The sequence below is a fragment of the Platalea leucorodia genome, assembly GCF_965183815.1.
Source record: "Platalea leucorodia genome assembly, chromosome: 9".
Lineage (NCBI taxonomy): Eukaryota > Metazoa > Chordata > Aves > Pelecaniformes > Threskiornithidae > Platalea > Platalea leucorodia.
Genome location: NC_138831.1, coordinates 48,698,936 through 48,722,735, shown reverse-complemented (window position 1 = coordinate 48,722,735; position 23,800 = coordinate 48,698,936). Strand labels below are relative to the sequence as shown.

General features: G+C 51.6%; 1 protein-coding gene across 1 annotated transcript in view; it reads left to right on the top strand.

Moving 5' to 3' along the window:
* Nucleotides 1-207: 207 nt before the first annotated feature.
* IGDCC3 (immunoglobulin superfamily DCC subclass member 3) overlaps nucleotides 208-23,800 on the top strand; it is a gene marked incomplete at both ends in the record, with an annotated part of 105,968 nt that continues 82,375 nt past the window's right edge. Inside the window, 2 exons of the mRNA XM_082321378.1 lie at nucleotides 208-277; nucleotides 11,598-11,903. Coding sequence (XP_082177504.1) covers nucleotides 208-277; nucleotides 11,598-11,903 — 376 coding nt within the window. The remainder of the gene's footprint in view (nucleotides 278-11,597; nucleotides 11,904-23,800) is intronic.

Sequence of the window (23,800 nt, the reverse complement as noted above, 5' to 3'; positions counted from 1 at the left end):
CGCGCGGAGGGGAGCAGCGCTGAAACCCGCTTTTTGCCCCCCCCACCCCCCCCCCTTTTTTTTTTTTTTTTTTTTTAATTTATCCCCCCCCCCCCCCCGCCGCACCTGGGGGTGTTTCTCGCCTCGCCTCCCTCCTTCCCTCCCTCCTGCGCGGGCTGCTCCCTCCCCGTGGGGCGCAGGGAGGCGAGCCCGCCCGCCCGGGATGCCATGGCTCCGCCGGGCTCCGCGCTGCCCGCCTGCCTGCTGGGGCTGCTGCTGCTGCTCGGCTGCCGCGGAGGTAAGAGCCGGGCTGGGCTTGGGGAGCGGCGGGGGGGCGGACCTGCCGCCGCCGCGCCCGGCACCGGCACCGCTCCCCGCCGCCCTCGCCCCTCGGCCGGTCCGTCCGTCCGTCCGTCCGTCGGTCTGTCGTCCCTGTCCGCGGTCCCTCCCGCACTTCGCATCCCATCGTGGTGGCCGCGTCCGTGCTCATCCCCCGGTCCCCCGCCTTCCTCCCCATCCCCGCGGCGGGTCCCGGTCCCCCGCCGCTCCCAACCCCGCACGGCTCCCCGGTCGCTCCCAGCCCGTCCCCGTAGCACCGGGCCGCCGTGGAGGCTGGACGGAGCCGAACAGCTCCGGGGGCCGGAGGGAGCCAGCGCGGCCCCGCTGCGCAGCCCGGGGGTGCGCGGCCGCGGCTGCTGGCGTCCGCCGCCGCCGTAGCATCGCTCCGCCGGGGCGGGGGGCTCGTCCCGCCGGGGAGGCACGCTGGGGCCGTGGCTGTAGACTTCTACATCAGCCCATCCAACACCGTAAGCTGAAAACAGCCCTGAAGTGTTTCCCCCGACCCTCTGTTTTCAGTTGGAAACCCCGCTGGCGCGGGGGGCTCCGGGGAGGGGACCGCGGTGTTTGGGGGGCCCTCGCCCCCACGGCCGGCGCTGGGGAGGGATGGGGTGGCCGCCGTGGCAGTGCCGTGGTTGGGCATCCACGCTCAGGGACCAGACCTGAAATCATCCCCGGGATGGGAGCGGGAGACAGCGCCCGAGCAAACGAGCCGTGTTTGTTAGCAAAGGCGGTAGCTACGGAAAAGAGATGTTGGGCTGCAAGTTGCGGGGATGAGGGTGAGCTACTTCAAACCAAGTATTGTCCTCCCCTGCCTCGGTTCACACAGCCGCAACCGGTAACACCACCCACCGGACCAGAGCCGAACTACAAAAACATCAAAGGGATTTTTTCCCTGGACCTACTGTGCACATCCCCTGCTGATAAATTGCAATATTTTCCTTCTACTGGTGGTGCTGCTTAAGCGTGAGTCTAATCTGAGAAAGATGCCGTTCTGCGGCGAAATACCCACGTGCATCCTGCCCTCGCCTCGCTTAGCAGCCTTAAAGATAAGGAAAAGTAGGAATTGTTTAAAAAAACGTGCAAGCAGCCCAGCATGGTCAGAGGGAGAAGAGTGTGTGTTAGATTAATCGGAGATTAGCTGCCGGGGTGTTTAGGAAACCAGGCTGTGGGCTATTCCCGTAATAAATCTCGCCACGTGGTTCGTAGCAGCCACAGCGAGGCAGAGAAGCCGGTGTAACTCGCGGAAAATATAAGTTATCTGTGAAGTGGATGTAATGAAGCAGGTCTTGTGACTCTGTTGGGATTCCTGGGCACGCAGCGGTGCAACGAGGATGGTTGCAAAAGTACTTATTTTGGGGGGGAGGAAAGGAAAAGAAGTGAATTTTTGAAAGCAAAACTTTAGTAATGAGTTTGTGTCTAGTTTATCGCCTGCTGCTGTCCAAATTGCCCTGTGTGTTTGTTTATGCTGTGACTTGGCAGGTCGGTGGCTCCTGACTTCGGGGTGTGTTTTGCTGGCCCTGCTTGGCTGCGCTTTAAAAGTTTTTCTGGTCTGAGTTCCCCCCCCCCCCTTGGTGGGTTTATATGCTCTAGAGGTGGTTAACAGCGAGGTAACGCGTTTCTGCTGTATTTAATAAACCCTCCCGCGTCGGTGTCGATCAGCGCCGGAGCAGAAAGCCTCGCTGCGGGGATGGATGCTGCGTCGGGAGCGGTGCCGCGCTGCGCGGGACGGGATGCTCCGCTCCCGCCCCTGCGGTTTTCAAACTCCCCAAAATGCTGGCCTGGCGACTGTGAACCAGGCGTTGGGAGCTGCTGGTCAGCGTGCTGGAGTGGGCTCAGCAGTAAGACAGTGTTTTCTTTCTTTTTTTTTTTTTTTTTTTTTAATTTCCTGGAGCTCTTTGTTCTGGGTGGTGGACAGCTTTTGTCTGTTATTGCTGAGCCCGGCATTCAAAGGCGGGCATTGGACACGAGAGGCTCCCCGGCTCTGCTCAGTAACAGCCTTGGAATTAAACATCATCATTTATACTTAAGTAGGCTTAACTTCTAAATTATTGAAGCTATAAGCTTTCACTAATTCCTACTCTGTGTGGCTTTGTTCGGTTTTTTTTAGATGCAAAAAAAAAAGGATTGCTTTCTCCTAAATTAGTGTAATACCCCATCTTTTTTCTTAATATACATCGAGGGTATCTGGTATCATTTTTCCCCAGTAACACTCAGAGCCGCTATATGAAATTCAAGCCCATGTTCGGGCTTTGTCTCTCTCAGGGAGTTCAACAGGAGAATCTCGGGACGTGGTTTTCCCACGTGGTGGATGCAGCCGGCGGCCCCTGAAACGGGGTGGTTGTCTCACAACCGTATCCTTGTGCACCGCGTTTGGGACCGGTGCTGGGTGCGAAGCTCACGCAGGGGTGCGAGCGTGCAGCCGCCCGTGCCAGTGGCACGCAAACATCTGCTGGGGCCACCATGGTGCCAAAACTAAACTTCTCCTTGGAAGTATTTAAAAGCCAGCTGATAGAGAGGGGAATAGGGCGGGTTGGTCCCCTCCTGATCTGCCCTGCCACCCCTGGCGCAGGGAGTCCGAAATCCTAAACCAGTCGAATTGCCCCTCTTTTTATTCCCTGTCAGACTCTGGAACTTGCACAGCGCAAGCTCCTGCGCTCGCTTAGCTGCTGGGAGAGGAGCTGGGCAGCGGGTCCCAGACCCAAGGTTACAGCCCGGTTCCCCTCTCCTCTCCTTCCTGCTCAGTCCCAGTTTTGGCCCGCGTACCCTGGTGCAATGAGCCCGGCATGGGCCAGCGTGGAGCAGCTCAGCAGCAGTACTGCCCAGTGGAGAGCTGCAAAACTGCTCTCGTTTTATGTGTGCAAACGAGAAAGCCTCTCTCTCTCTTTTCTGCCTGCTTGAACTTTTCTTTCTCCGATTTCCTTGTTGCTGGGGAGTCCCACGTCACAGCGTGTGAAGTGCCAAGCAGTGACCCCGTGCAATGCCAGCCCCTTGCTTCACAAACCCTTGGGATGCTGCTCCTCCCGCACCTCTCCGTCCCACTGCCTTGGAACATCTTTCTCCGCTGCTCTGGGATGGCTGATCCCGCCTTGCTCGCCTCGCTGCAGCATTAGGATCCAGCACTGGCTCTGGCGGGAGCAGGATGGGGCCCCGACGTGGGGCTGCGGCACGGGGAGCAGCGTGCCGTGGAGCTCATGCGAAGCCGCCGCCGGTGCCCGGCTTTTCCCCCTGAAGCAGCGAGCTGATCCAGCATGCGTTTGAGCAGACCATGCACTTTGTTTTGCAGCCTGCAACAGATCTGGAACAGAAGATGCTTTTCTCCGTGCCCCTTTTCCCCCCTATATTTCATACTTTGCGCTCCTGGGCTTCTGACCCCGGATATTGTCCTTTTATTTGATCTAACAAAACAGTGCAGGAGCCCCCCTCTGCAGATTAAGAATTCCCATTTAAATCAACTGAATAACATCAGGCAGGAGCAGGAATAGTCCGTTCAAAATTACTTTGAAATCACAAACTTATTTGAACTTTACTGGAGCTTTTAGTTTTACAGAGTTTAGAAACTAATAAATTATGTAGCAGGGCTCATGAAAATCTACCCGAGTCCGCTTATCCAAAAGAATATGCAACATTTTGGTTTTGCAACAAAATAAAAATAATTGTTTACACATGTCCAGGAGTCATTGGCAAGCATATAAAACTGATGGTTAAGGAGGCGAACATGTCAATAATTGCACTTTAAGAGAAGAGAGAGGCAAATAGGCGAGTGTACTGAGAAAAGCACACAGCATACTGGTCTGGCCTTGCTATTATATCAAATGTCACTGTTGTATCGCACCCTCCACTCGAGAGCAGCCCAGTCACTTAACAACCCAGACCTGCTCCTGCGTTGGTAATTTAAAACCAGAGTTTCAGAGCAGAGTCAAGGATTTGCTGCCTTTTTGTTTTGTTTTGTTTTTGTTCTTGCGCATGTGGTCGTGTTGATGAAGCTAATGGCAAGGCAGGAGGATGCAGGTCGTGGCGGGTGATTCTGTTGAGTTGTGAAGATGCTTTTGCAAAAGGATCTTTGCTGCTGAAACCTGAGAGTACGTGAAAAGGGAGAGAAGTGCTAGTGTTTCATTGAAACGGCTCTAGGTTTTGGAGCAAGCAGGGATCGGTGCGGTGCTCAGCTCCTTGAGAGGAGTGAGGCGATGCTTTCCTCCATCCTGAATTTCAGGGTGGGAGGCGAGAAGGCAGAGGGGATGGCAGGGAGGAGAGTGCTCTGTTTCCTTTGAATCCCCTGGATGCGATTAAGAGTTTCAAAGGTTTTAATGTGCACAGAAACTTCTCTTCCTCCAGAAGGACTTTGCCTTGCCTTTCCTTGCACGCCATCCAGTCCTGCCTGCCAGTACTCAAGCTGAATTTCAAGGGCTGGGTGACGGGGCTGTGCTGGCTGGTGGGTTTGCCACCATGATGCCAGGGTGCCTGGGGCTCTCTTGGCAGCCTCGTGCCTTCAGCCTTCTCCCAGCCACCGTGTCTGCGATCCACGAGCATCGTTACGTACTGCATGGCCAGTCTGTGCCCTGCCAGGTCTGTGCAAGGGACCGGCCACCGGGACGGCCACCTCCCTGATGCTTTCTTGCAGAGTTGGGCGCTGAACCCCCTGTTCTGCGTTTGAGCCGCCTTGGGGGCTGAAGCCTGTGGGGACCCCGGCTCTGGGCACAGCGTTTCCCATCTTGGCTGCTGCCTTTGCCGTCCTCTCGTGCGCAGTTGTTCCCTGCCCTGTATTTGCATTGCTGATGGCCTCTGTGGTAGGACTGTGATCTGGTCAGGGCTGCGAAACACGTGGAGAATGCAAATAACAGTACATCCTACGGCCGGCTTGCTGCCGTGCTCTCTGGATGCCCCACTGTGGATGGAGCTACTGTGGGCAATTAACTCAGAAAAGGTGTTTGCCCTTTCCAGCTATACCAACAGGTTTCACCCTGCTTTCTTCAGAGATGGGGGAGCCCACGAGGACTCGGAGCTTGTCCTGGAAAGGGTCTTTGTGCTGTGAATGCTTCCAGCTTCCACGCTGTGTTTAACAAGCGACCTCCTGGGATTTGCCCAGTCTGGTCTTGAACATCTGAAAATTATTTGGGGCCACTTCTTCGGCTCTTTGGGCTGTGTTTGCCTTCCTTGGCTAAAATCTGTGCCCTCACCGAGGGCAGGGATGCTGGGCATGTCCCTGGGCTCCGCATCAGGTGGCCGAGAGGTCGCGTTATCCTGGACAGAGACCTCCTGCAATCGCTTAACGAGTGGATGTGGTTTATGTGCCCTGATGGAAAAAATCACTTTATATAACCTCCCATCTGAAGGGAAAGGGAATAAAAAATTCTGAGCTAGTAAACTTTACTGCCAGCAAGATGTTGGGCCTGTTACAGCCTATTCTCCCCTTCTTTAAATGTAAATTTTTCTGGATGCCCTAAAGAGCCAATTTGCGCTTTACTGCAGCATAGTGCTTTTCTCCTTAGGGTCTGGGTCAGCCTCAAGGAGATTTAAGGGGGCACCAGCTGGATTTTTAGGTTGCCAATTTCATCAGCCTGAAACCTGTTATAATCTGCTGGACAACATCTTTCAGGTCCAGATATCTCTTCCTCCCATATCATCCCATTTGCAGAAGAGTTTTAAAGAAAAAAAACCACCACCACTGAAAAACGGGAGCCACTTTTTGTAGGGCTGTCCCAGCCTGCACCCAGGTTTTTGGTTCTAATATTAACCTGCATCCCACTATGAAATCCTCTGGTCCTGGGCTCGTGGGCCTCCAGGGGCATCTTCGTTTGGCTTTATGAAGGAGGACTAGAGTGGCTATCCTTGGTGATGGTAAGGCTCGCCGGTGGGTCGCTGCTGATTTATGCTGTGTTATGCTGGGAACGAACACGGTAAATCGAGAGAGGGCAAATTTCTGCTCATGGGAGGCAGTTTGCAAGTGGAAGTCATGCTGTTGGTGTGATGAGAGAGGAGCTGGGGCTGCCTCGGTCTCCCTGCACTGGGAAGAGCAGGGTGGACCTGACTGCTCCTGCAATATCTTGCCTTGCCACGAGCTCAGACCGGGCCCTTGGCAGGTCATTTCATCTCTCTGTGATTAATATTCCCTGTCTAGAATGGGAATAATAATACGGGCTTCATCTGTCGGGACCACGTGCTCCCAGGGCAGGGAAGGCCCTGCTGGCTGTGGGTCTGGACAGGGTCCAGCAGGATGAGCCGTGATGTGACTGAGGTCCTTTGCGATGGATGTCACCGCTAACTAAAGCAGTGAGATTAGCTGCTGTATTTTTCAGAAGCGCAGGAGGACAAAGCCAAAATCGTGTTTCCCGAATGGAAAAGGACAATGCCAGGGTATGAGCAAGTTCTTTTGAAGCTTTGAACATGAATCACAGTGTCAAGTGAAAAATAATTAAACTTATTTTTTTTTTAAATGTACTTCAAAGTGTCGTTTAAGCTTCCCATTAATTCGAAGTTCTTTCTCTCAGCGCTAAATAAATCTCTTGGTTCAAAAGCACAAGTGCTAATTGGTTTCTCTGAGTATGCCTGTCTGCTTGATCAATAGGGGAAGTAGTTTTTGTTAAATATTTGCACATATAGTCACATATTGTATTGCTCAGGGAGATGGTAAATGTTTCTCAAAAGGAGACTTGTAGAATGAGGATTCCAATAATTTTCTTGTGGCCTTTATGTCAGAGCTAATAACGCTTCCTCCTCCATCCTTTTGCAGAAAGCAAAGCAATTTTCCCTCGCGCGCTCCCCGGCGCAGCCTGCCGGCGTCGAGACAAGCGGTCTGCTCAGCTGCCTGCGCAACACCCCTGCCTCTAACTCCAAACTCAAGCTGCCGTGAGCTGAGTTTTACAGTTTCTGCATCGAGCAGAGAGTGCCTCGCAGTCCGTTTCGGGAGCTACCCGGGCCGTTGTGTGGGATGAGCTGGGTTTGGATATGCAGCCAGCTGTTGAAGAGGGATGGGGCTTTCAGACTCCCTGAGTGAATGTGCATAGCCTCGGCGATTTCCTCTCTGTCTCTCTCAATTAATCGCACTTTTACTGTTTCCATGTGCCTTCAGAGTGCCGTTTACTTCCAACTTTGCAGCATCATTTCTCTGCGTCGCTGCTAACTACAGTCAGTTATTTATGCGAATGGAGTCGGGTCCCTCTCTTCCCCCGTCACCTCCTTGCTCTGTATGTTCTCTCCCTCTGGCCCATCTGAGCTGACCTCTAGAGCAAACGCCAGGAGCCTTCTTGTCCCGCCATGGCGATTCCTCTGCGAGCGTCCCTGTCCCCTCGTCTCTCATCCTGAGCATCCCAGGGAGGCAGGGCTCTGCGTTCAGAGTCTGCCTTCGAGACCTGGAGCCCCACAGTGCCAATCTTGGAAGGCCAAATCCCAACATCCACGTTTGAAGCCCGATCCTTGAGAACTACTTTTAATGCAAATAATTCCCTAGTCACAGCCAAATGGATAAATGGGGGTCTTTAGAAGGGGACAAAGAAGCTGTAAGGCGCCCAGTTTCTACCATGCCTTGCACCCAGTTCTCTCCAGAGCGGCTGTGCATCCACCATGTGGATCTTAGGTTGGGCTGTTTGTGGACCGGTTTCTCTTACCCATTCCTGATGGTGTGCAGCATCCCAGAGCCTCATTCTTTTTTGAGAAAACCTCCAGGAACGTGGTGCCCTGTAGGAGCACAGCATTGAGAGGCGTGTCCTTCTCACCAAGCCCACTCTGTGTCCCCAAATTAGGCCACAAGGGCCATAGGGGATAGCGCTGTCTTCAAGGTGACCTTTGGCTGGGGAAGAGCCCATGGTTGCTTCCTCAGAGGTTGCTGCCTGCTGGGGACCTGCTGGGCTGCAGTGCCACAGCGGTGCAGAAACGCGCTCAGGTCAGCTGGCCAACTCGCTTCTTGCTGAGCGTGCCACCAATGACTTACCTATTTGTGAGACCTGGACATTTACCCCATGGAAGACAGAGCCGGTGGTTTTTGCAGAGTAGGATACCGAGGCCTTTGAGGACCAAGGCTCAGTTTTTTAAGACAATTTCAGATCTATCTATTTAATGATGTAGGTAGGCAGCTTTAGGATGTCTAATGTGCCGATGGTGCCAGGGAAAGGCGTATGCTTCTCTGTGTCTTTCAGGATCTAAGTATCTGGGGAGGAGAGAGACTTTTTGCTGAGTTTGCATGGAAAGGCCATGTCAGGGTAGAAGATAGAGCTTGGTTTCTCCTAAATCTCCAGATGGGGTGGGCTTGCTTCTCCCCATGCGTCCATTTTTTTGGTCACCTGGCCCTGAAGCCCTGGGAGAGTGTCAGTGGGCTTTCATAGAATCACAGAATTGTTTAGGTTGGAAGAGACCTTTAAGATCATCAAGTCCAACTGTTAACCTAGCACTGCCAAGTCCACCACTAAACCATGACCCTAAGCACCACATCTACACAGCTTTTAAATACCTGGAGGGATGGAGACTCAACCACTGCCCTGGGCAGCCTGTCCCAGTGCCTGACAACCCTTTCAGTGAAGAAATTTTTCTTAATATCCAACCTAAACCTCCCCTGTCGCAGCTTGAGGCCGTTTCCTCTCATCCTATCGCTTGTTACTTGGGAGAAGAGACCGACCCCCACCTCGCTACAGCCTCCTTTCAGGTAGTTCAAGGTCAGGAAAACACCCCATGAAAAAAACATCTGTTGAGGAGGAATTTGGGTGCTTCTGGACACTGCGAGGTGTCTGAGGGTTACAAACCAGCTGCACGCTGTCCATTGCACAGTGTCACACCTTGAGGCACAATCCCCCTCTTGCCTACAGCCCAAGGAGACGCCAGGACAGCCAGTGTCCGTCCCCACCCCGGCGTGTGTCTGAGGGCATGGGTCCCAGTTATGAGTGTCATCACTTCTGCTGCTCACGCAGCCTGGAGTTAGGATGCAGACCGAATGTTTATGGAGGTAAACATGATTATCTCCAATCACAGGCCTTAATGATGGTTATTATAATGACAGCTATTGTGGGAAGGGCATGTAATTATGTTGATTCTTCCTTTTATTGTACGTATAATAATAAGCTGTTTTATCTAAGAGTACAGGGGAGCTGGGGGAAGATGGGGCATTTATTTCATTAGGGATTTTTTTTCCTGATTGCCTGTTAGGCTAAATCCTGAAATCTTGTTCAGTCTTTCTGGAGTCAGAAGTCCCCCTCGGTTCAGTGGGGAGTCAGGACACGAGGGTCCTTATCCCGCCGAACTCCCAGGAGCACCCACGCAGGGGACGGGGCCCCGGCGTGGCAGGTGCTGTTGAGACTCTGGCCACTTTGCAGAAAAATGCGGAGCATTCATCTAATTCCTTAATTTTCACAAAAAAAAGTAATTGATGGGTTTGTGCTGGCTGTAGTCTAACTTGCTGAGAGGACCCCAGGGCTGTCTCATAAAAAAGAAGTCACAGTGAGCGATAGATCACTGAGATGGCTGGAGCTAGCCTGACATTTTAAGACTTAATGGGTTAATAAAGTGTGTGTTTTAGGTGTCTGTCACTAAGTAGAGCTTGTCCATTCCCTGCACACACTCATACCTTGACAGCAGTACCTTTGACCTGCCGTGCACTACCGCTGCCTTCTTTGTCTGCTCCGTCCATCTGCCTCGGCTCAGGTTGCACTCAATGTTTATCCCCCGTAATCCAATTTAAGTTGCCGTAGAAAGCAATGGGGATTTACAGGAAGAAAGAAAAAAAATCTCACTGGGTTTGCAGAGCAGAAAAGACAGGCGTTTTCTTCTTCTTTTTCTTTAGGGTAACTGCCTCTTCTCGTCTCTTTTGTTTTTACCATGCATTAATGATCTGCCCTCCACTCTGTTTTTGAGCCTAGTGCAGTGGGATCCGTATTAGGGACAGGCATTACAAAGACTGTGCTGTGGCTGGTGTTTGCCAAGAGAAATTGCCCACGTGCATCCCAATTCTGCGAGCAGCTGTGGAGTTGGTCCCCCTGAGCCCATGAAAGAGGGGAGAAGCTGTATCGCAGGTTTGAGCAATTGGAAGCCTCCACCCATCGAGGGGTTGTTGCACAAGAGAACTGTTAGACAGGCTTTCCCTGTATGTGGATGAAATTGTAGTTTTCTTACTCTGTTGGAATTTCTTCTCTGTTGCTGCTCTTTAAAAAAAAAAAAATTCACCTCCATCCCTGCATTTACACCCTTCAAATATTTGTGACTCCTGTTTCTTGGTCGCTTTTTGTCTTTCATGTCAGCATGCATTTTGGGCTAATCTTTAAACAAGAGCTCTATTTCTGTCATCTTCTGTAGTGTCTAATCATGACTGTATGGCAAATTATACCCTAAAAAGGTGTGCTGGACCAAGTGAAGCATAACATGCCAAAGACATAGTGTTTAAACGTTCTGTTGGCAAAAGACATAAATTAGTATGTATCTGTACGATGGGAAGCGAGGGTTTGCCTATTGTTGGTACAAATTCTGCAGTAACTTATCTCTCCTGGACCTCATTTAGTGTAATTGCTTTGCAAGAAACCTTTTGTGTCCCTGAGCCAGAACATTGTGCATTTGTATTTCAGTGCTTAACTTGCTCTTCATTAAGGACTGAATAGCACCCTCCTTTGCCTGTTACAGCGTGAGAGAGACCAAAGTGACAGAAGGGCATGGCGTTACGTGCGAGAGGCAAACAGCCTCCCGCTCTGCCAAGCGGGAGAAGTGTCACGAAGATGCCGGTGGCAATAGGGTCTGAATCGGGAGCTGCCGATCCCCCTCTTCACCCCTGCCGGCTGTGCTGCAAATGGGTCTGGGGCACGGTGAAACCCTCTCCCCGCCTGGTTACGTGGGGGAGAGGAACGGCTTGCTTGAACTGGTGTAAACTTCTTCTCCCGGGGTGGGAATGGCTGATGTGAAATAAGCACTGCCCCATGCTTGTGCAAGTTTTTATTCTGTATTGCTGTTTCCCTGCAAAGGGCGGTGAAGAGGCAATCTTTAGGGGGGTTTGAAGTGGAGCTGGGGTTTGGCAAGCCACCGGAGGGGTGCGCCTGCCCGTCCCCTTCACTGAGGTCACCAAATGCAGCCTTGAAGGTCTGTGCCTGTTTGTGTCTTTGGAAACTGCACCCCGACATTTTGATAGCGAAGCCTTGGGAGGCAAAGCATGCCCAAGGGTTTCGTGTTTCTCCAAAACACTTGCACTCTGTAGCCCTGTTGTAGCCCCCTCTATCCAAAATGTTTTCGTCATCCCTTGTTTGCTGCCGTAGCAGTTGTCTCGTGCTGCTTCTTGTGAACACACTGCTGACTCTGTCCTTCTCTCTTCATTTTAGATTTTGGCCATTCCTCCGAGCTGGCGTTCGTTGTGGAGCCTAGCGATGACATAGCTGTGCAGGAGCAACCCTTGATCCTCTACTGCCAGGTGGAGGGCATCCAGCCCATCACCATCACGTGGCGGAAGAATGGCGTGATGATCGTGGACAGTGAGAATGCCTTCATGTTGGCCAACGGGTCGCTCTACGTCTCCCGCTTCCAGAGGGTCCGGGGAGATGGGTCCTCGGATGAAGGCGAGTACGACTGCATGGCGCAAAACCATTACGGGCTGGTGGTGAGCCGGAAGGCGAAGATTCAGGCAGCGAGTAAGTACGGGCGTCGTCCCACCTGCATGGGGCAATCCCGCAAGGGGCCCTGGCTTTGCCGGGAAGCAGAAGGGCAGTGTGATGGGTGCTGGGTGTTCAGGGAGGGAGGATGAAAGAGGGGAAAGAGAAAAAAGAACCTGGAGCTGGTGTGGGGATCTGGCTGGCATCTAATCTGCGTAGCTGTCCGGGTGTGAAAGAAGAGCTAATCGGCCTTCTCAGGGGGAGAAAACTAAAAGCCACCCTCTAGCAGTAAATTCCCTGTCTCGGAAGGGTAAGTTATGTTAAAAGTCACGCAGTGAAATAGTCTATGGTTTGTGTATCTCCTGCGGTGGGTTTGGAAGCCCCTCTGCTTTGCAGCACGTCTGGGCTCTGCTTGGCAGGCAGCGCTTTCCAAACCATAGGCAAAGACCTTCTGAAGGTCACGCTTTCTTTCATTTTGTTATTTAAGGCAGGCAGTGTCGAGGCAGCAAGGTCTTATTTACTACCCAGCGTGGCAGTGCCTTTGGGGGCAAGGCTAACAACACCAGACAGATTGTCTCGTGGGGGAGCCCGGAGGAGGAGAGATGAAAATGTCAGCGAGGGAATGAAATTTAAAGGTGGGGGAGGAAGAATTACGGGGCAGGCTGTGAGTCCAGCCCTGCGCAGAAGCCAGCTTAGCCCATTGCGTCGCCATGGCCAGAGGGGTTGGTCCTGTTGGGTCTTGGCCATGCAGGCTGCTGGGTTCCCCCTTGCCGGCTCTGATTGCTGGTTCGTGTTTGTCCCGGGGCTGATGGCAGAGCTGAGGTGTCGTGGTCGTTTCTGTCCCTGTTGTGTTGGTGGCCAGCTTTGCCCACAGACTGTGGGCTCTGGGCTTGCAGCCACTAATCCTTTTTGCATTAAACCAGAAGCCGCTGCTGGGTGTAATTTATAGACTGGTGTGAGGATGGGTGTCCAGTATGGCCCCGAGACCTGGCCAAATGCTGGCTTGTTAAATAAGTTTTACTGAAGGGTTCTCCAACTTGTCTGGGAGATGTCTTTCTGTGCAAGCCACTTACTACCACTTCTGTTGCGTTTGTAAATGGCACCGTGATTTTTTTTTGGTGCAAAGCATGAAAAATCTACAGCAAAGTCTGGGGCCAGAGTCTCCTGGCTGCACTCCTCAAACTGGGGGGCCTTTCGGAGCGCTGCCGCCCGCTCCCCGCAGCGCCGGGGCCGGCTGGCAGCCCACCAAGGGAACACTCCAGCCCTTGTGTATAACAATCCCCGAGTGCATGAAGTGGCCATCTGCAAACCTAGCTTTTCAGTAGTGTAAGAAGTGACATTGTCCAGGAGCCAAGGGCTTTGGGTCCGTGCCAGATTAGCAGCTGGATCTCAAACTCGTCAGTCTTGTGGTGCTAAACCTTGGAGCACTTTTGGTGAACGGCTCTGGCATTTATGAGCTGGTTGCTGGCTGACGCACAAGCACGATGTCAAACTTCTCGGACCTGTAAACAGGAGACATGAGAGCTGGAGGAATTACCTTTGGGATAGGGGATTGTCAATAAACACTGTTATCTCGGCTCCTGCATCAATATGTATGTGATGTGCTGTGTGTCCCTGAATAGCATTTTCTTTTGTAGCCGTAGTTTCACGTGAATCAAAATGAAAAAAAGGATCGTGTTGAAAATGCTCTGGACTCTGTTCTGGCTTCAGGCTTGGTTTCTTGCCAGCCCTGAGAAAAGGTCTGGGTGAAGCCAGCACAAAACGTGGGGCACCTGGCCTCGATGCCACAGGTGCCTGCGGATAATGGGAATAAAATGGGATGTTGTGGGCAAATGTAACCTGCTGCTCAGGGCAAGCTCCCCTGCTGTGCCTGAACCACAGGAGCGTGCACTTGCACTTAGGACTCAGCTTAAACGTAGGTGAAATCTCCTAAGAATGAAACACAGTTGTACCCTCGAGCCCCCGTGTCTCAGGGTGGCTACGCACAAGTAATAGCGATTTTCCTTGCCCCAAGTCCTGATAAGCAAGTCAAACAAAGGAGGAGGGTAATTATCCCCGTTTTAGAGATGAGGGGACCATTGCATCGAAGAAATGGGTGCTGGCTGGCTGGAAGGAAAAAAAAAAACCCAAGCGCTAAGCAGACCTTTGCGAAGCAGAGTAAATACTGCCGGTGGGTAAAACCTCACCCCAGTGCTGATCTTCCCTCTGAGCCTGACATCTGAACACAAAAGCAAAGGAGAAATAAAAACCTTTCACAAACAAAAATCTTGAAAGTTGATCAAGGCTGTGCTACCGAGGAATAAAAGGGATCTGACAGAGTGGAGCCCCTCGAGAGCTCGGCTGCACTTTTCGCTGTCTTCAAAGGCAGGCTGTTAGTCTCATATCACCGTTACAGACCCTGGCTTTGTATTATTGCTTGGAATATAATCTTCTTGGCTTGGAGGAATGTACATATTTGCATTCAGGAAATGTGGGCTGGATATCATATTTTTATGTTTCAAATTTACTTCAACACTTGGCATTGAGTAAAATTTAACTGGAAGAATATGCTGCGCTCAGCCGCTGCGCGTGCGGCCCCGATCGGCTCGAGGTGCATGCAGTTTCCCCACGGAGCAGGCACTTCTTAAAACCTTCCTCCTAAAAACTGACTCATTACATTTATTTAACTAAAATTCAGGGGGATTTCTGTATGTCGTCATTATTAACCAAAGATGCTCAGCGGAGGGAGGTGGACCTTGGCTGGTTTGTGGATTCACAGGTCAGGGGCTAAACGCATTGGTAATATTTTTGTAGCATAACCTTCCTTTGAACAAGCACAAGTGTGCAAGAAGCCTACGCGTGACTGAGTTGAGCGGAGGCCCTCGGCATTTCCACCCGCTGCCTAACACGCCGGCTGGAATTTTTTCAGTTGCTGTTTCTGTGTCTGTTCAAACCCTGGTGTGTTAGTTTAAAAGGTTGTGGAATGCAACATGTTTTTATAATCTGATCAGGTTATTGAATACAGATCTTTTCTTTCTGCTAATGACAGTTTCATAATTTTGCATGACTCCAAGCTGTCTTAATTAAAATCAGTTTTGTAGGCAGAGTGTTCTCTGAAGGCAGTGCTTGGCTGTGTCTTCGCGGGTCTCTTTGAGGAGCTGTATTTCCCTTGTGCATGCAAGAAGCTGTCGGTGGATGAAGATACCCTCTGAGCAACCGTAACGGCTAGAGTCCACTCCTTTGGAAGATGAGCTCCCCAAAACGCAGCCGCCTTTCTTCTCACCACCCCCCTTTGTTTAACTTGGCCTTACTTGACTCCGATTGTGTTGTCTCATGGCATTTCCAGCCCTTTTTGCCGATGCTGTAATTTGATGGAGCTGGCTCCACGTCATCATAAATCACGGCCCGGCCGGTGGAGTAAGACCCATTGATTATATCACTCAATAACAAGCAGTTACCACTAATTGGAAATCACCATCAAACTGGGTATCGGATCAGGCTCTGCACGCATCCGGCTTGAGAGTAGCAATTTTCCCTGTTTGATCTGGTGCTATAAAAAACAGGAAAGAGGGAAAGGAAGTCAATTGTGCAACTTAGAGCCAAAGAGGTTTCTTGAAGCTTGGCGAAATGGACCTGTTCAATATTTGAAGTACTGTGGGACCTGAGAATAGCTCTGGAGATATCTGGGCTTGTAAAGACGCTTTCCTCATTGTGTCTTGCTGTGGGGGGACTGTTTTGTAGCCAAGCTTAGCACCGTGCGTCCCTTCTCTGCTCCTTTACCCCCTTCCCTTCTGCATCCTGCCCCAAATCCCACTCCTTCATCCCTCTGTGCCCGGCCACCCATGGCACTTACCCTGCTGGCAGGATTGATAGCCTGGGCAAGGCAGATGTTGCGTCTCTTCTCTGCATTGATCCCTGCAGACAGCAGCAGCAGCTCCTCTCGCCCAGCCTGGGGCCAAGCATACTCTCCCTGCAAACACGCTGGCTGCTGCGACCTCCAGGCCAAGGGTCTCAAGGTCATCTGCAAAGTGAAAAAAAAAGGAGGAGGTCTGGTGCATATGCATGCTTGCGAGTTGTTTTCCCTGCCAAGCTGTGTGGCTAGGGGAGGAGGCTGGGAATTGTGGGGTTTTTAAAGCAGGAAAGATATTCCCATCGTTTCAGCTCCTCTGCACAGAATATATTCAGGGTTTAACCTGCAGCCCCCTTTCCAGGCTCTGGGGTGGTGGGAAGAGCTGCTGAGCCCAAATAATGGCAGCATTTATAAGAGTGTAGAGACAAGAAGGAAGTCTAAAAGGATTAGGGAGAGACAAAGGGGGCTGATTATTTTATGGGTCACAATACAAGGCATTAGAGCGAGATCACAAAGGGATGTAATTACAAAAGAAGGCCATACTGGGGGGATCAAACCAGGATTAGAGTGGGAAATGTTTTTACACAGTTTTGTTCCACTCATTATGAAGTTAGCATTTTAAATTAAGGTTTAAATAAGGTGGCACCAAAGTTGTCACCAAGGTATTTCCTGGGCAATGCCACTGTTTGGATGCAGATTGCGAGTCTCGGCTCAAAACATCAAGGCAGACCTTAAACACGTGGGTTTGCTGTTGGTTTTTCTTGTGCGTGTATCCGTATTGTCAGCAGAGCCCTACCTATAGCTTGTGCTTAGATCAAGTGAACCTGTTTCCGCAGCTGGAAGCGGGATACTTTTGTGATGACACATTTTGGTGGTGCAAAACACGTGCTGGAGGTAAAGGTATGCTTTTAAAGCAAGCGCCCTGGTGTCAGTTGGCGGCTCTGGAGACATGGTCGTGTTACTCCCAGGAACTTTTGGCTAATGGTCGTCGCTTGCATGTTATTGCAGTTCAACCCCTGGTGTTGCATGCCAAGTTTCCTCCATCCCCAAAAAAGATTTTTTTCTTATTTTCAGTTGTGGCTCTGCTTGCATTTAATGCCCTTTCTTCTCAAATGCTGAGCATAAGGGCTCAGTTCTGATGGCAGTGATGTTTCTTCATTGTCCTGTGCTTTGAATGCTCACGGCTCTTGGTAAGCCCACAGCAAGTTCTGGGCTTGTAGCAGTAGGTCTCAGAGGGGAAAAATGCCCATGAGGAATTACGAAAAAAAGGAAAGAAAATAAGTAAAGCAAAGAGACTGTGAGAGGTTTCCAGGGGATGGAAATGATGTGTGAGTGGGTTATTTCCCTCCATCAGCTCTTCTGGCTGCCTCTAGGACATGCTGGCTCGTGTGATGCTGCCTCTCACATCTGTACTGTTGCAGTATTTGGCCCTGTGTGCTGCAAAACAAATATACAAATATAGGAGTCACCGGGGGGAGATTGGAGAGATTTGACTGGGAATTTTAGTAGATTTGTGGGATTAAAAGAGTTTGTCACTTACCACCCACTGCATTTCAGAGTCTGCATGTAACAGCCAGGGTTCATCCTGAGACTTGAGCACATTATAAGACCATATTTCTTTTGGCTGCTCATTTCTTAGCAGTGTGATAGTTATTTAAATATCATCTTGCACTTCTCCATGAGGCTTCTAATGTGGCTGCACCAACCTTAGCTCCGGCAATGTTATCTCTCATATAGGAGGTTTGCACTGCAGGCAGTAATGTCACTTAGTCATTTATAGAAAGCTCAGGGGAAATATATCAGAAGAATTTCATTAATGGTAGCACTGTTGAGTTATTTGTCTCAATTAACTCTCGGAGCACAGCTGAGGAAGTTCTGACACCTCTGCAGCCCGCGCCGGCAGCACGGGGCTGCTCCCGACTTTGCTGCCTGCGTTTTTAGCACAGGGCGATGCTCTGCCGGTACCCGTGCGGGCAGCTCCGGGGAGGCAGCGCGGGGCTCAGCCCCGTGGGCTTTTACACTGCTTGTTCCTTGGGCTGCTGCTTTGCTCCAGCCTCTCCTTGAAGCATGGGGCCAGGTCAGGTCTCTGCTACCTTAGTCTTCTGCTTGCAGTCATCACCCCGGGATCTCTTCGATGCTGTCACCTAGAGCAGCTCTTTATCTGCTTAGGCTTGTCTCAGCTTAAGGATTTGTAATGCCACTAGTTATACGGTTGTTTTTCCAGCGGGCTGGTGATGGCGTGATGATTATCTATGGCTTTCGCTCTCATGCTGCCCTACAAGGGTCCCAGCTGGCTGAGCCAGTCACCATGCTGTGCCCAGTAACACCGACCTGTGCCTCAGTTTCCCCTCTCTGAACCCAGGGTGGGTTTGCCTCAGTGCCGCCATTCCCACACCCCTGTGAGCATCCTGGGGGGGGCAAGTTGCTATTTTGTGTTTATCGGGGACCCGCATTAGCTGGGGACGGTGTTTCATCTGCGCCGCCGCTTCCCTGCAAGCCTGCCAAGAGGTGAAGGGCAGGCAGTGCCAGGGAAAGGCTGGTGCCCAGGTGAGAGGGGGGCTGTTTTTCTGCTCCTGTTCATTGGCAAGGCTGTGAGTAGGAATCGATTTTGGGGGGGCATTTGACCAGAGCAATCAATGCTCTTGATCTAGTGGGTAACCAGTGAGTTAAAGGAAAGCATCGCTGCATTTGCCTCGAAGCTCTGGTCATGGTTGTAACCCACAGTTACTGAAAACAGCAAAATATGTAAATAAATAAAAGGCCACAGAAGTTGTAGAGAAAGATACCTGATTTTGTCAGGGCCACGTCTTTTGTGCTGATCCTTGCCCACAGCAGCCTCCCTGCGATGAGGTCGGGATTTGGGGACCCTGCTTTGAATGTTTGGGGCCCTTGGGTGCAGGAGTGATATGAGCAAGGGCAGACCTCAGAGATCCCCTCTTACAGGTGAGTCCCTGCATGGGGGCCAAAGCTGCTTTCCCAGGGATGGCGGGATGAGAGCTGGGAGAGCCGTCAGCCAGAGCTCCCCGACACCGAGGGATGCTGGATCCCCGCTCCATGCACCGCCTCTTCCGCTCTGGTCTTGGCTCTACCCGCTGTCGCAGCCCTGTTGCTGGGAAGGGAGTCTGCTCCCACTCCTCCTAGGCACAGCATATGGTTTTCAGAGAGGTTCTTGCTTTAAACCCAATTTTACAGTTGGGTTGACTGAGGCAAAAGGAGGTCAAACGATTCGCCTGAGGTCACTCAATAAGTGGCTCAGATTAAATCTCAACCCACGACGCTGCCCGTTCCCAGCGCTGGCTGTGCCGGCCGGACCAGATGGCCTTCTGAATGCGGCGTCAAGATCCTCGGCTTTTTCTCTACCTCATTGTTCTCCATTGTGGGCTTCTGAATGCAGGACCTTGAAAGTGAGAGTCATTTGGATTTGCCGAGTCCAAGTTATTCTGTTTAATGACATGGATTTGCAGGAGAGAGTTTAAACACACTGCTTTGCTAAGGAGGTTTGAATTTTGCAGAGATCTACCTCTTTGCTTTGGTTTTCTGATGCTAAAAGTCTCTCTGCCCTGACCAGCTAAAATTGGTCCCTTACCCTGTCAGCTGTCCCGCTGCTGTCTCCCCAGCTGCGGGGCTGCCCTGGCTTTGTACCTGCACAGGTTTGCCCATAGGGCTCTCAGGCCCTGATCCCTGGGATAATTCCCCGGGTGATTTTGCTGCAGCTTCCACACCTCTCTGGTCTGTGCAGCTTGTGCCTTCCCCCTTAGCTTGGTCCCGGGATCGCACAAGGGGGTCAGTGCAGGGTGCTGCTGGATGGATGATGTCTTGTGTTTGGCTCTGGGAGCCTGCAGGCTCTCGTGTTTGCTCTGAAAACACAGATGGAGATGCTGACATCTCCCTCCTGATCTGGTGTGGTGTTCCGTACATCACTCCTGACAGTAGCAGGGGCCATGGACACAGTTAAAGCACTGGGTATCGTGAGACAAGCTCCATCCCCACTCTTTAAATCAAGGAGCTGCCTGGAAAAGCATGGCTCCGTAACCTCTTTTGGAAAGCAGGTGGACAAATCCTCAGGAGATGCAGAGCAGAGACCATCTGCCCAGGGAGCAGCGATGCTGGGGTAGCTGCTCCTTCCCGCATGCATCCGCCTGCCTGGGGCAGGCTGCGGTCCTCGGGGTGGCGGGGAGCTCTCCTGCGCCCGCACATCCCTCTGCATCCAGCCTCCCGCACTTGGGACCAGAGCCACTCACATGCCTCAGTAAGTTGGCACCTCTTGAGCATGCCTTGATTAATGGTGTTTTTTTGTCAGTCCTAAGAGGCCCCCATTATGTCCCTTTGATGCTGCATTTTGCACTTACCACTGTCACTGAGCTCAATGACTAATTTTCACAGGTCATGGGAGAGGGACAATGGATCAGGCCACATTTGGAAGAAACAAATGAAATTTTGCTGCAACTGAGAGCACTAATTAAGAGTGAGGATCAATTTGGGTGTACAAAAGAGATAGTTTTAGGCTGCTGGTGTGTAAATGAGTGGCGGTGTTGCGGTAGCAGAAAAGGCTCGGTGTGTGCATACTTCAGCTGCAGCATTGTACTCCGCTGCATTTGATCAATACTTCTGTGCTTATTCATCCAGGGAAAACCAAGTGTTTTCCTGCCTGCCGTGCCCAGGAGGGGCAGGGACAGCAAACCTGCCGGATCAAGTCATGGTTGATCCCTGCAAGATATTTTTGGCCAGAAGCAGGAGCTTGTGTTTCTTCAGTTGCGTTGCTCATCTTGGAGCATGGCACTGCAAACTGGCTGTTGGCTTTTGAGCGCAGTGCATTGCATTCCCTGCCCACCTCTCTGGGCAGGGTGATGCCCATCCTCATCTCAGGCCGTAGCTCGCCCTCCCAGGGATTGCACTGCTCTGCTGACACTGCAGAGGAACGCTGATTTGGAGGAGGTGTCCAAGAGGGAAGGGGGACAGTGAACTCTCATCAATGAGGATGTTATGAATGCAGCAGCAGGGACAAGGAAAAGCCAAGGGTGTGTGAGCTGGATTTGTGGCTTCACTGAGCATTGAAGAACCGTGATTCAGGTTTGCCCAAGTCTTTACATACAACAAAAAGTCAGAGCTAATGTGTATTCGAGATGAGCTGGTTGCAAATGTCCAGATCCCCAAGCTGTGCCAGTTAAAATCAGTTTGCAAATCGTTTTGGTAGGAGAAATGCATCATGTCTGTCTTTGGTTTGATTTGCATTGGGCAGAAACGTAGGAGCATCAACTGGAGCGTCCTTTTGCCAAGAGGGTTCTCCAGCACCTGTGGGGTTCCCATGAAGCAAAGGCTAAATAGGTTTGAACCAAAACATATTTATGGTACTGACCTGACTTCCAGACCTCAGGCAGAAGCAGCAGTCCCCCGTTTCCCCTCGTTACTTGGTGTGGTTTGCCCATTACCAGTTTTTTTCCCTGCAGCTCAGCATCTTCCCCAGAGGGCAGTGGGACGTTCAGCCAGGGGTTTGCTCTCATCCTGAGCTCTCTGCAGTGACATTGCCCTGAATGGCCAAGCAATGTGGCTGTGTCCCTTTGGTCCCTGGCGTGGTGGCTTCCGCCAAGGTGAGGGTACTTTGTTTGCTCAGAGCAGCATCCGCGCCCAGCTCACCATGTTTTCCCACGGCAATGTGTAAAGCGGTGGGAGGGGAAGTCCTGACTGCATCTTTCATTAGTGATCCTAATGCTTGGGGGGAGAGGAGAGGCCGGGCCCTGCTTGAACTCTCTCTCTCAAAAAAAAAAAAGGAGGGGAGAGAAAAGAAGAAGTCTTTATAAAAATAATTTCTTTTAAGTGAGCCTATAGGTAATAACACTTGGAGACGTTTTATGACCATTGGGAAAAATCTGTCTTTAAATTCTTCTGCTGCATTAGAGAGACCTTTGCAGAGGGGGGATGTGGAGGTGCTGCTCCAGGGCACACGTGGGGCCGCGTCAGCTACGCTCCCTCTGCCTCGAGAAGCCCTGTGCCTACCGTGCCTCCGCAGGGCATTGCCTCACGCCTGGGGTGGCAGGGCAGGCTGTCTCGTTCGATGGACACAGCCGAGTGTTGGCAGCCCTGAGGATACAGTTAGGTAGACCCCTTCTCCCTCCTTCCCCACCCCAGCAGTGGTCTCTGCCTGATCTCTCCAGCAGGAAGAGCAGCAACACTTGTTGCCCAGGCGAAAGAGGCTCTTTGAGTGCCGGACCGGCCATTTGAAGGATGACAAAAAAATCGTCTTTTTTTTATTTTATGGTAGCAAAAGAGAAAACAGCTTTCTTGTCCCTTGGGACAACCATGGGTGCTCTAGACCTTCACGAGGGCGAGGGCTCTGCAGGCACCCAGCACCTCTAAATGACAGGGACTGGTCAACATCTTAAATACAGAACCTGGGTGCTGGTTTTAAGGATTCAGGATCAACCATTTTAGCTGAAGCAGTGTGGTTGTTGATGCCTTGGGAAGCCTGGCTCTGCCACTGCCATCCCGTGTGACCTCAGGCAACTCTCCTGCATCTCCAGGAGTCAGGGATGGAGGCATTGGTGCTCCCCAGTTCCTCCCGGCCACTTTGGGTGTGGGGGCCCATCGCCCGCAGACTATCTGCACCGAGCTGGTGCGGGGGGCCCTGGCCCCGCTTGAAGCTGTCAGAGCTCGTTATCGGCACGGGCAGCTCGTTCCCACCGCAGCGGGTCTGGGGAGGCCGGTTCCCTCCGGGCGCGCTGCTCGACACCGATTGCTCTGCGGCTAATCGGGGTTGAGGAGTTGGGGCACCGTGTGGACCTTGCGTTGCTGCCGGCTGTCGGTTTTCATGAGACTCGTGGGTCTGGCTTTTCTGAGACCTTTGAGCTTGCACCCAACCGTCCGAGAACCAGCCAGAGGGTTCAGAAGTTCTTTTAGGGGAAGACAGAGGACCCTGCATGGTATATTTGTATGCAAAAGCCTCTTAGACAACGAGTTTTAAAAGCCAGCGTGGGTATACTTATACAGGAGGTGTTTGTGTTTCTGTGCTGGCGAACATGTACAAGCCTTTCTGTTTTAAAGCGTAGTTTGCGTACGTCTGAAGCACCTCTGCGATTCATGCTGCTGCGTCCCGTGGGAAAAACGGGATTTGTTCTTGTACAGCTCCCTGCCCAAGGGGAGCCTGCTTAATTTTTCTTTTGCTAACTAGGTTCCCCCAAGAAAGAGAGATTACCTGATCTTCCAAAAACATTTCCAATGTGCGGAGAAGTCTGGATGACTCACAACTTTTAATTAGCTCTCCTGACCGAAGCAAGGATCCCTCCCTCCCTCTCTTCCTTACAGAGAGGTGGTGATTAGAATTACAATGAAGATAATCCAAACTGTATGTGTAGGGTTTTCTGTAAGCGGAGAACAAAGCAGGACATCCATCTGGTGAGTGTGAGCCCATAATACCTTTCTGCTCATTTCTCCAGTGCAACAGGAGCTGCCTGGGACGGAAGCAGGCTCATTATTTTGGAAAGGCTTGCTGACACACAGAGCAGGGCTGGCTTGTAATCTCCGAGGCACTGAAACCGCTGCTCAGGAAGGAGCATTGCTTTTATTTTTAAGTCCACTTTTGTATTTCTCCTTGTTAAAATCTGCAGCGATGAGGGATACCAACCTCTTCTGAGCCTACCATTAATTAGTGTATGAATGAGAGATGTCCTTAGTTTTAGCAAGGCTAATCAAAGCTGTAAGGGAGTTTTAAAAGGCACTACCCGGCGGCCGAGCTAAGCCTGTCCTGTGACAAACATCCCAGCAGCAGTGAGGAAATGCATTAGCTGGAAACAACCTCCTTTTTGAGCGATGCTGTTTCCCCTCACTTAAAACCTCCTTCTCCGTACTGGACAGAGCTCCTGCCTCAAAACTTTGGCATCCCTTTATGTCCTGTATTTGCAGCAGGAGGCTCGCCTTGTGCCATGGGGTCTGCGTTCCCATGCTGTGCCCTGCAGCAGGCAGGGAAGAGGCAGAGTTTGCAGCAGAGGAATGCGATGTTGGGCCCATGGCCACGGTGCTGCTGTGCTTTATGGTCAGCTGGATTTTGCCAGGCTGCTCCAGCACGGTGAGAGGATGGGCGCATTGTGGCAGGGCCGCCTCGGTGAGAAAGGAA